The following is a 13,172-nucleotide window of genomic DNA, read 5'->3' as shown; positions in this document are numbered from 1 at the left end:
ATCTCCTAAAGTGCAACACCATCCTGGATTAAACTTCATCTGCCATTCTTCACCCATATCTACAATGATCCATATTTTTGGCAATCTTCCACACTCTCCACAACACCATCAATCTTTGCATGGTCTGTGAACTTGCAAAACTCACCCATCCACATTTTTATTCATGTGATTTGCATATATCACAAACTGTAGAATGTCCCAGGACAGTTCCCTGTGGAACACCATTAATCAAGGACTACCATACATTGACTACTACCCTTTGTCATCTGCAGGCAAGTCAATTCTGAATCTAAGCAGCCAAGCCACCACAGAACTCATTCACTTTCATCTTCTGGATGAGCATCCCATGCAGGACCTTATCAAGTGACTGACTAAAACATTATCCACAGCTCTACCTTCATCAATTAGTTTCGCCACATCTGCAAAAAGCTCAATCAAATTGTTAAAGAAGTGACCTGAACCTCCCCTGCAAAATCATTCGTGTCCAAACACCCTTCCAGATGTGGAGATTCCCCTAAAATCCAAATATTTCACCCTTTGATCCAACTGATAGAAAGCAGAGCCCACGGCTGCAGTGAAACACACCCTGGAACACAGGGACTCATCACAGACAATTCAACTAGAGGCTGTGCCGTGAGTTCATGGGAATGAACCAGCAGAGACCAATATTCACCAGGACTCCCAGATAAATCCCTTATTCCAGGGACTTACCTGAGCTGCCATCCACGTCTTCTTTTCTTTGAAGAACTTGTAACAGGATTTCAAAGGAGCAAAATAAAACCAGCTTTCATTACAGGGTCCTCTGGATATTCCACGTTTTTCAAGGTGTCGCAGAGTCCTCTCCAGTTCCAAGGAATTGTGTGTCCCTTCAATCAGAGAATTAGAATTTAAACCAGCTACAATCAGCAAAGTACTAGTCATAAACGAGGGACAAGGGATGACTACACAAGCGCGTGGACATCAGCGAGTTAGACTGGCGTGAAGTTTAAAAGGAGACAGCTTTACAAAGCAGGTGTCGGAGGAGCGGGTGATGGAGTAGGCGGGCTTTGGTTCAACGGGAGTCAGGGCGAGGTAGGTTATCTGTGAAGAATAGAAACGGGAAGTATGACTGTGAGGCCAGTGCTCTGTACTGGGTGTCAGATGTGGGAAGTCCGGGAGACCCCCTGCCTCCCGGAAGGCCACATCTGCACCAGATGCATCAAGTTGCAGCTCCTTAGGGACTGGAGCTGGAGGTCAATGACCTCTGTCTGGTCAGGGAAAGTGAGGGGTGATAGAGAGTAGCTAAAGGCAAGTAGTCACACCAGGGCCTCGGGAGACAGATAAGTGAGTAACAGTCAGGAGAGGGAAGGGCAAGAGGCAGATACTAGAGAGTACCTCTGTGCTGTCCCCTTTAACAATAAGTACTCCTGTTTGAGTACTGTTGGGGGTGACGGCCTCCCTGGGGGAAGCAACAGTGGCCACGCCTCTGGCACAGAGTCTTGCCCTGTGGCTCAGAAGGGTAGGGAAAGGAAGAAGGCAGCAGTGATAGGGGACTTTATAGTTAGGGGGTCAGACAGGTGATTCTGTGGACACAGGAAAGAAACATGGATGGTAGTTTGCCTCCCAGGTGCCAGGGTCCGGGATGTTTCTGATCGCGACCACAATATCTTGAAGTGGGAAGGAGAACAGCCAGAGGTTGTGGTACATATTGGTACCAATGACATGGATAGGAAAAGGGAGGAGGTCCTGAAAACAGACTACAGGGATTTAGGAAGGAAGTTGAGAAGTAGCATCTTAAGGGTGGTAATCTCAGGATTACTGCCTGTGCCACGCGACAGTGACTATAAGAATAGAGTGAGGCGGAGGTTAAATGCATGGCTGAGGGATTGGAGCAGGGGGCAGGGATTCTGATTTCTGGATCACTGGGACCTCTTTTGCGGCAGGAGTGACTTGTACAAAAAGGACGGGTTGCACTTGAATCCAAGGGGGACCAGTATCCTGGCAGGGAGGTTTGCTAAGGCTATTAGAATTGCTGGGGTGTGGGAACTGAACTGAAGAGACGGAGGAAGGGGCTGCTGGCTCACAAATAGAGAAAGCTTGGAGACAGTGTGAGAGGGGGGATAGGCAGGTGATAGAGAAGGGATGTGCTCAGACCGATGGTTTGAGATGTGTCTATTCTAATGCAAGAAGCATCATGAACAAAGCGGATGAGCTTAGAGCGTGGATCAGTACTTGGAGCTATGATGTTGTGGCCATTACAGAGACTTGGATGGTATAGGGGCAGGAAAAGCTACTTCAAGTGCCAGGCTTTAGATGTTTCAGAACAGACAGGGAGGGAGGCAAAAGAGGTGGGTGCATGGCACTGCTGATCAGAGATAATGTCATGGCTGCAGAAAAGGAGGAATTCATGGAGGGATTGTCTACTGAGTTTCTGTGGGTGGGAGTCAGAAACAGGAAGGGGTCAATAACTCTACTGGGTGTTTTTTATAGACCACCCAATAGTAACAGGGACATCAAGGAGCAGATAGAGAGATGGATTCTGGAAAGGTGTAACAATAACAGGGTTGTCGTGGTGGGAAATTTTAATTTCCCAAATATTGATTGGCATCTCCCTAGAGCAAGGGGTCTAGATGGGGTGGAGTTTGTTAGGTGTGTTCAGGAAGGTTTCCTGACACAATATGTAGATTAGCCTACAAAAGGAGAGGCTGTATTTGATCTGGTATTGGGAAATGAACCTGGTCAGGTGTCAGGTCTCTCAGTGGGAAAGCATTTTAGAGATAGTGATCACAATTCTATCTCCTTTACCATAGCATTGGAGAGGGATAGGAACAGACAAGTTAGAAAAGTGTTTAACTGGAGTAAGGGGAAATATGAAGCTATCAGGCAGGAACTTGGAAGCATAAATTGTGAACAGATGTTCTCAGGGAAATGTACGGCAGAAATGTGGCAAATGTTCAGGGGGATATTTGTGTGGCGTTCCAATGAGACAGGGAAAGGATGGTAGGGTACAGGAACCATGGTGTACAAATGCTGTTGAAAATCTAGTCAAGAAGAAATGAAAAGCTAACGAAAGGTTCAAAAATGAAGTAATGATAGAGATCTAGAAGATAATGAGACCCGTAGGAAGGAGTTTCAGAGTGAAATTAAGAGAGCCAGAAGGGGCCATGAGAAGGCCTTGACGAGCAAGATTAAGGAAAAGCCCAAGGCATTCTACAAGTATGTGAAGAGCAAGAAGATAAGATGTCAGAGAATAGGACACATGAAGTGTGATAGTGGGAATATGTGTTGGGGACCAGAGGAGATAGTAGAGATACTTAATGAATCCTTGCTTCAGTATTCACTACGCAAAAGGATCTTGGCGATTGTAGGGATGACTTACAGTAGATTGAAAAGCTTGAGCATATAGACATTAAGAAAGAGGATGTGCTGAAGCTTTTGGAAAGCATCAAGTTGGATAAGTCACCGGGACCGGACAAGATGTACCTCAGGCTACTGTGGGCGGTGAGGGAGGAGATTGCTGATCCTCTGGCAATGATCTTTGCATCATCAATGGGGACGGGAGAGGTTCCGGAGGATTGGAGGTTTGCAGATGTTGTTCCCTTATTCAAGAAAGTGAGTAGAGATAGCCCAGGAAATTATAGACCAGTGAGTCTTACTTCAGTGGTTGGTAAGTTGATGGAAAAGATCCTGAGAGGCAGGATTTATGAACATTTGGAGAGGCATAATCTGATTAGGAATAGTCAACATGGCTTTGTCAAAGGCAGGTCGTGCATTATGAGTCTGATTGTATTTTCTGAGGATCTGACTAAACACATTGATGAAGGTAGAGCAGTAGATGTAGTGTACATGGATTTCAGCAAGGCATTTGATAAGGTATCCCATGCAAGGCTTATTGAGAAATTAGGAGGCATGGGATCCAAGGGGACCTTGCTATGTGGATCCAGTAATTGCTTGCTCACAGAAGGCCAAAAGTGGTTATATATGGGTCATATTCTGCATGGAGGCCGGCGTCCAGTGGTGTGCCTCAGGGATCTGTTCTGGGACCCTTACTCTTTGTGATTTTTATAAATGACCTGGATGAGGAAGTGGAGGGATGGATTAATAAATTTGCTGATGACACAAAGGTTGGGGGTGCTGTGGATAGTGTGGAGGACTATCAGAGGTAACAGAAGGACATTAATAGGATGCAAAACTGGGCTCAGAAGTGGCAGATGGAGTTCAATGCAGATAAGTGTGAGGTGGCTCATTTTGGTAGGTCAAATATGATGGCAGAACATAGTAAGATACTTGGCAGTGATGAGGTTCAGAGGGATCTTGGGGTCCGAGTCCATAGGACACTCAAAGCAGCTGCGCAGGTTGACTCTGTAATTAAGAAGGTATACAGTGTATTGGCCTTCATCAACCATGGGATTGAGTTTAAGAGCCGAGAGGTAATCTTACAGCACTATAGGACCCTGGTTAAACCCCACTTGGAGTACTGTGCTCAGTTCTGGTCACCTCACTACAGGAAAGGTGAGGAAACTATAGAAAGGGTGCAGAGAAGATTTACAAGGATGTTGCCTGGATTGGGGAGCATGCCTTATGAGAATAGGTTGAGTGAACTCGGCCTTTTCTCCTTGGAACGGTGAAGGATGAGAGGTGACCTGATAGAGGTGTATAAGATGATGAGAGGCATTGATCATGTGGATAATCAGCAGCCTTTTCCCAGGGCTGAAATGACTAACATGAGAGTGCTCAGTTTTAAGGTGCTTGAAAGTAGGTACAGAGGAGATGTCAGGGGTAAGTTTTTTTACACAGAGAGTGGTGAGTGCGTGGAATGGGCTGCCGGTGACAGTGGTGGAGGTGGATACGATAGGGTCTTTTAAGAGATTTCTGGATAGGTACATAGAGCTTAGAAAAATAGAGGGCAATGGGTAACTCTCGGTAATTTCTAAGTAATTACATGTTCAGCACAGCATTGTGAGCCGAAGGGCCTGTATTGTGCTGTAGGCTTTCTATGTTTTCTTTAAATATTCACGAATTTTTCTGATTCACAACAGCAGACCTTGATGGACACGCAGAAGGCCAGGACTCGAGGGGAAGAAGGATCCCTATAGCTGTAGCTCTGGCCTCTCTGATGTTTAATACAGTCCTAATGAGATCTTCCTCAGTCCACCAAGGAGGTAAGGGACAGATGGAGGAACCGGAGGCAGATCAGCTGGGCATTGGGAAGTAGGGTTACCAACTGTCCCGTATTAGCCGGGACATCCTGTATATTGGGCTAAATTGGTTTTTCCCATACGGGACTGCCCTTGGCCCGTATTTCCCCCGCTAAGGTAGAGTGTTTCTCTGTAACTGTTCATAAGTGGAAATGGCATAAAGTGAAGAAGGAATTACTATTTATTTATATGGGAAAAATCTCAGAAGGGTAATAGTGCAGTCATGAGGGACTGTGACCTTCATGTAGATCGGGAAATCCACATTAGCAGCACTCACAAAGTATATACAGAATGGCTTTCAGGTCTCAATTGAACATTGAACAGTACAGCACAGTACAGGCCATTCGGCCCACAATGTTTTGCTGACATTTTAACTTACTCCATAATCAATCAAACCCTTCCCCCAAAGTTCAAAGTAAACTTTATTACCAAATTACATATATGTTACTATATACAACCCTGAGATTCATTTACTTGTGATCATCTCAGGGTTGCATATGAGACATGAATGTACTTTGATCATAAAATAGAGGGCTCCTACATAACCCTCCATTTCTCTCACTCATGTGCCTCTCTCTGAGTCCCTTAAATGTCACTGATATATCTGCCTCTACTGCCATGCTCGGCAGTGTGTTCTACCACTCTCTGTGTAATGACCCTACCTCTGACATCTCCCCCAAACATTCCACCACTCACCTTAAATTCTAGTATTAGCTATTGCCACCCTGGGAAAAAGATGCTGGCTGTCCACTATCCATGTCCCTTATAAACTTATACACTTCTATCAAATTGTCTCTCATCCTCCTACATAGAGAAAAGCTTTTGTCAAATCGTTTCTCATCTTTCTACAGAGAAAAGCCCTAGCTCACTCGATCTTTCCTCATAATACATGCTCTCTTTTCAAATCTTTTTATTATTATTATCCAAAATTAATAAGAGTACATTGAAGTAAGCAACACTTACAATGTCTCAAGAAAAAAAACATTAAAGATTGAAAAAAATTTTGGTGATTAAAAAAAAAAGAGGGAAAAAACCCTACTAAGCAATAAAAAGTGAGAGAAAGAAAAACCCATTAGGTGTTCAACCCCGGAGCCATGCGTCATACGAAAAGCTTCTAAAGATAAACATCAAACCACCAGCAAGAAAAAAAAAGTACCAAAAATTTACAATTAGATCGTGGAGGAAATCTATCAATTAACTCAAATGATAATGTTAAAGATCTAACAACAGTTCAGCAACGAGCAATGAGAAAAGTTTAAATCAAATTCTTGAAGTCCACGTACCTTCAGGTAAGAATGAACATATTAAATTGAAAGAGATTTTCAACAACTCCAGAATTTAAAAGTAAAATAAGCCAGATGTAGATGTGATGGAGAAAGTACAAATGGAATTAGAATCAGAATCAGATTTATTTTCACTGATATATTTGATGAAATTGGTTGTTTATGGTTGATGTAGTGTTAGACGTAAAACTACTCTCACAGGTGTGATAGCAGAGAAGCAACTGAAAATTTAAAGAACAAATGCACAATATATAACAAACATACTGTATATTCACCAGAGTTACAAAGGACAGCAGAAAGCGCTGTCCAACCATCGGTAATATTCAAAGACAAATATCAAAGGAAAAGGGTTTTATCATTGATTAAAGAGCAGCAAGCTGCAGATTTGGAATAATTAAAAATGCTCTTTAACAGCAAACAAAGAAAACAAATTTCATCAAATAAGAACCAAGTTATTGCTTATGAAAAAGGAAACAGAATTACAGTGCCATCCTCTGAGAAATGGAATAAATCTTCTTCCAGTAAAAAAAGAAAAGATGAACAAAAGCTGTTGTGAGTCCCTCACAATCTGCCCGTGCTCCCTCAGGCCATCACCCTCAACCTCACCGGTGACAAATAGACTGCACTTGGTGCATCGGACCCAGTGCCTACAGAAATTTCTTCTCTATATCCACAGAGTTCCTCACAGATAGTCACATATCCCTTTACCTACAACTTTATTTTGCTATGAAACATCACTGTTGAAAAATTTCTGTCTCTTGGTCTGCAGGAGAGTTTCTGACTCATCTTCCATATCAATAGTTTGGAGATGAGTATCCCAGAAAAAAGACAATTGCTACCACATCCCAACGAGTCTAATATCAACAAATCCCCATGTCCCAGGGTCCCAACATAGAACCTGTGTTCCTCACAGCAATATATTTATAAAGTTCCTGGAATCAATGGACCTTACCTGCCACATCACTGACAAGCAGTGGGGTCACCACCAAAACCAACACCAGCATCATGTTTCTTCCCTCAAACCTGAAACACAAGAAAATAATTCATCATTAGTGTCAAGTTTCCCAGTGAAAGTGGGGATATCCTGTCGCCATTCCCACCTCTCTCTCTCTCCCAGTTCTCTGTGTCAATAAAGTTTCTAATGGAATTGCACCCCCAGATATACGTTGTTTTAGCTCTTAGAACTTCGGGAAATATTGAAATTAAACACGATTGGCTGGACTAACCAACGTAAATATTATCACTGGCGAATCACTATAGACCGATAAGAACAAAATTAACAGGAAACCACAGAAATGACTTGTGAGCTGCAAGTGTGACTGCAGAATGTTACTGTGTAACTGAACACTGAGAAATGGTGGCTCCAAAAAGCATTTATGATTCCATAATGTTTTTGTGATATTAGAGCTCAATGAATTTTATCAAAATGAACAATTAGGATGTAATATTCAGTCGAATCCTTCAAAAACATGAAGTATTTACACAGATCACCTCACTGACTCATATACCTACTCTGGTCTGTTTCCCCTCCATTTCCCATCCTGGGGGATGATCTTCCTCTGTCGCAGACTCTGGAAACTTTGTAATCCATTTGTGAGGAATGGGTTTGGTTTGGAATGATGGCCACTTTCCAATAAGGAGCTGGAGTGAAGTCTACTCAGAAGAAACATGGACATTTGAGGAGATAATGGACTGGGTGATATTTGAAGCTTCTCCAGGGACAGCTCAGCGAGATCCCTGAGCTTATATGATGTGGGAAGAAATCCATCGATCTCCAGTGGAGTGGGACTAATGTGTCAAATGGCTCTTTCTTTCTCTTGTTCTTCAGTCACTTCACTCTCACAGGCAGAACAAGTGATCTCCGAAGCTTATTGTATATTCAGCTCATCCTCATCGCCTGCTGAAACAATAGAATGATGCAATGATACTGCACAGGAGGAGGTTATTTGCCCCATCATATCTGTACCATCTCTTTGATAGTGCAATCCATTTAATTTAATTCTTCTGCTCTTTCTCTCTGCCACAAGAATTTTTCCTTCACACATTTAGCCAAAACCTTTGATAGATATTATTGACTCTGCTTTCACCAGCCTTTCATTCAGTGAATTTCACATCATGATAACTTCCTGAGCAAAATGAATTCCTCCTGAAACATCTGATCCATTTGCCATCTAAGATCTCATCCCTTTGGTTACTGTTCCTGCTGCCTAGCAGAATTATTGCCATCATTGGCCTGTGCTGGTCAGAGGGAATCTTCAGCGTGGGGTATGGGTGACACAGTAGAATACAGAGGGTACATCACAATGTTCCTGATCCCAAAACTTACAGATGATAGAAAGGCATTGTCATGTCAAAAATGGATAATTTGCTGAGAGATACCCAGCTTCTGAGTGACCCTTTCTGCCGCAGAATCTGTGTGCCTGATTCAATTGGTTTTCAGGTCAATAGTGACTCCCAAGCTGTAGATGGTGGGGGACTTGTGACATTAATGTCATTGGCTGTTAAGGGACAGCTCTCACTTTTAGAGATGGTCATTGCCTGGGGAAAATGCTTCTTGCCAATTCTTGTCCAATATCTGAGTGTTTTTCCTGGGTGGACTGCTTCATTTTCTGAGGAGTTGTGAATAGAACTGAACATCATGCAGACATCAGGGAATGGCCCCACTTCCAACCTCCTGATGGACAGAAGCAGCTGATAATGACATTGTCCTAAGGAACTCCTGCAGTGACATCCTGGGCTGGGATGTTAGACCACAGCCGTCTGATTTAATGTGAGGAATGGAATCAACAATTGAAGTGCTCTTTCATTGACCACTCTTGTCTCAGAATCACTAGGTCTCCTCGATGCTGCACTCTGTCAAACACTGCCTAGTTTTGAAGGAGTGTCTGTCTGACCTCACCTCTGGAGTCCAGCTCTTCGTTGTGTTTGGACCAAGGCTATGATTTGGTTCAAGGCTGAGTGATCTTGGTGAAACCAACACGGAATGTGGGTGAGCAGATTATTGGAAGGGAAGTGACAATTGACCTCATTATGGACTATTCTTCTCACTTGCTGATGACAGCGAGCAGCTTGATTGGCTGGTAAATAGCCGGATTGGATTTTTCCATCTTTATTGTGGGATGCAAAGTCATTTTATTTATTCACACAATATGGATTTTCCAAGCTGAGTCAGCAATGCCTAATTGTCCTTGGGAACTTGATGGTGAGCTGTCATCTTGAACTATTAAGGCAAATCTTAGATTGTTGACGAAAGGGACATGTTATCTCACTATCTCACTTCCTCCTGTGGGCAGGTCCAATGGTATTTTCATGTAAACACCCAAAATGTGACAAATTTGATATTGTCTTGTGAAATTGTTTACCAAAGAGGAACTTACTGACCAGAACTTGTTACTTAGAACTAGTGTTGGAGCAACATTTTGAGATATCACCGATTGCTAATGTCAAAAGACCATAAGATACAGAAGCAAAACTTGGCCATTTGGCCCATCAGATCTGCTCTGCCATTTCATCATGGCTGACCTAGCTTCCATGTCAGACCCAATCTCCTGCCTTCTCCCTGATATCTTCCTGATGTGTATATCCGACCCTTTCAGCCACTCTGCCCAGCAACCCCTAATTTAACCCTGGCCTGATCACAGGACAATTTACAATGAACAATTGATCCATCAACTAGTGCGTCTTTGGAATGTGGGAGGAGAATGGAGCACCCGCAGGAAGCCCACGCGGTCACAGTGAGAATGTACAAACTCCTTACAGGCGGTGGGGGGAATTGAACCCAGATCACTGGCACTGGAAAGCATTGTGCTAACCTCCACACCATCATGCTGCCTGAATGTGGGAAAAGCACTTTGGATAGGAACTGGGGTCGCATAGAGGTCACAGTAATAATGACCTGCAGGCTTCACTGAGGAGTTGTTTATTACTCCAGATTTAGTTTTAATGTAAATAATGACATCCTGGACAATGGGTATCCATCAACTTCTGCTGGTTATATCATGAAAATCTCCATTGGATTAGCGAACTTGGTTTTTCCTTCATACTCCATGTTGACTCTGCATGATAATGTCATGATTTTCTTAGCACTAAGTTCCATATCCTTCTTGGTGGTTTCAAACTTTTTACCGGTTTCTATGCTGCAATACCATTTCCTGGATGAGAGCAGCTGGAACAAGTTGTGGTTGGGGTGATTCAGGTCCTCAATGATCCTTTGGGCCCTTTTTACAAACCTATCTCTGTAGATGTCCTGAATAGTGGGAAGTTCACATCTACAGATGCGCTGGGCTGTCTGCACCACTCTCTGCAGAGTCTTGCGATTGAGGGAAGTACAGTTTCCATACCAGGCAGTGATACAGCCAGTCAGGATGCTCTCAATTGTGCCCCTGTAGAAAGTCCTGAGGATCTGGGGTCTCATGCCAAATTTCTTCAACCATCTGAGGTGAAAGAGGTGATGTTGTGCTTTTTTCACCACACAGCTGGTACGTACAGATCACGTGAGATTCTCCATGATGTGTATGCTGAGGAATTTAAAGCTGCTCACCCTCTTAACCCCAGATCCATTGATGTCAATAGGGATTAGCCCGTCTCCATTTCTCCTGTAATCCACAACCAGCTCTTTTGTTTTTGTGACCTTGAGTGAGAGGTTGTTTTCTTGACACCACTGTGTCAGTGTAATGCCTTCTTCTCTGTAGGCTGCCTCATTATTATTTGGGATAAGGCCAACAAATGTAGTATTCTCAGCAAATTTAATAGCAGATTGGAACTGTGGGTGCTGACAGAGTCATGGGTATACAGAGAGTAAAGGTGGGGGCTTAGGACACAGCCCTGAGGGGCTCCTGTGTTGAGGGTCAGAAGGCAGTGGTAAGAGAGCCCATTCTTACCACCTGCCGGCACTCTGACAGGATGTCTAGGATCCAGCTACACAAGGCAGGATGACGACTGAAGTCTCTGAGCTTCCTATAAAGTCTGGAGGGAATTATGGTGTTGAATGCTGAACTGTAGTCCAAGAACTCCATTCTCTCAGAAGCATCCCTCTTCTCCAGGTGTGTAAGGGCACTGTGTAGAGCTGTGGCAATTGCATCATCTGTCAATCGGTTGTGTTGGAGATGAACTGTGGGGGATCCAGTGTGGGTGGTAGCAAGCTGCAGATGTAATCCTTAACCAGCCTCTCAAGGCATTTGCTTATTATTGAGGTCAGTGCGACAGGATGACAGTTGCTCTGGCTTGTTGCCTTAGTCTTTTGAGGTACAGGAACAATGGTGGATGTTTTTAACAGGAGGGTTTCTACACTGGGAGAGGGAGAGATCAGAAATGTCCATAACAGTCGGCCAGTTGTGCCATACACATCCTTACCTGCCCTGGGATGCCGTTCGGACCCGCAACCCTGCGACTGTCCACTCGTTGGAAACGCCTGCGTACTGCGGCCTCAGAGATGACCAAGGTGCAGTTTGCTTTGGCAGCTCTCCTCGGGGGCTCAGTGCTGGTGATATCGAACCGAGAGTAAAAAATATTTAGCTCCTCTGGGAGAGAGGCAGCGATGTTGGAAACACCACTGCGCTTAGCTTTGAAGCCTGCGATGGTGTGCAGACCTTGCCATTAGTTGCGTGTGTTGTTGGTGAAGAGTTGTGTTTGGATCTTGTCCCTGTATTGTCATTTCACTGCCTTGATGATTTTGTGTAGATGGTAGCTGCATTTCTTGAGTTCCTGTTGGTTACTGGTAATACTAGGTCTGTCTCAAGCTGTAAGTGCAGCACACGCAGAACCACTGATCCAGGGTTTCTGGTTTGGATAGACCCTGACTGTGTTTTGGGAGACAACGTCCTCAATACACTTCCAAATGAAGCTCGTGACCAGTTTCATGAACTCAGAGACATCTACATCATGAAAGACATTCCAGTTGATGTCATCAAAGCAGTCCTGTAGCATGGAGACCAAATTGGTCGGACCAACAGTGGACCTATGTAATCTATCCAGGCCTTTTTGGATCCAAAAAATTTCTTTGAGATCCCCATTCATCCTCCAGACTCTATTAAATGCAGGATCAGAGATATCAAATATTATCTTTTGTTAATACTTTCATTCCTGGTATTATTCTTGTGTACTTCGTCTTGACCAACTTTAGGATCTACACACAACCTTGGATACGTGGCTGGATTATAGTTTGCCAAGTTGCTTTCCTTACTCTACTGAAGCATTGTTAAATTTGAAAATGTAATTTTCAGGTAGAACAATGGAACTATCTCAGACAAGATGAAATCAGAGGAGATATCTGGAGATAACTATGAAAGATAGAGATGTGTCTAGGTTTGTAGAGTTGGGAGGAAGATGGATTGTGTGTCTGTGGATGGTGGGTGTGTTTGGGGTACTTTCACAGATTTGGTACTGTTATGAACCCCGTGACGGGTTAAAGAACCAGCAGAGATGGAAAACACTTTGGAGTCCAGTATTGCTATTAACTAATAATATCTATTAGTAACTATGCAATACAGTAATATAAATGTAAATAAATCAAAGAGGTTAGCAATGATTATATACAGTATAAGTAAGTATATCAGTAAGTGTGGAAAAAATATATGAAATTCAAGCTTCAAGTCTAGGGGTAAAAAGATACAGTCTTACGATGATGAGTAAAGTTCAGTTCAGTTCGTGGTATTGAGTTGAGTAGTGATGGAGAGAAGGAGAGATTTGAGTCTTCAGGTGAGCTGACCCCATC

General features: G+C 43.4%; 1 protein-coding gene across 2 annotated transcripts in view; it reads right to left on the bottom strand.

Moving 5' to 3' along the window:
- LOC140186624 (C-type Lectin CRL-like) overlaps nt 1-7,637 on the bottom strand; it is a 31,178-nt gene extending 23,541 nt beyond the window's left edge. For both annotated transcript variants that reach the window (XM_072240983.1, XM_072240982.1), the window contains exons 1-3: nt 7,561-7,637; nt 7,413-7,483; nt 712-866 (exon numbers count right to left, since the gene is read on the bottom strand). In XM_072240983.1, the coding sequence (XP_072097084.1) occupies nt 712-866; nt 7,413-7,467 (210 nt within the window). In that variant the 5' untranslated portion in view covers nt 7,468-7,483; nt 7,561-7,637. The remainder of the gene's footprint in view (nt 1-711; nt 867-7,412; nt 7,484-7,560) is intronic.
- Between the last annotated feature and the right edge of the window lie 5,535 nt (nt 7,638-13,172).

The sequence above is a fragment of the Mobula birostris genome, chromosome 23, assembly GCF_030028105.1.
Source record: "Mobula birostris isolate sMobBir1 chromosome 23, sMobBir1.hap1, whole genome shotgun sequence".
NCBI classification, from domain to species: domain Eukaryota; kingdom Metazoa; phylum Chordata; class Chondrichthyes; order Myliobatiformes; family Myliobatidae; genus Mobula; species Mobula birostris.
This window is presented reverse-complemented; position numbering and strand designations above follow the sequence as displayed.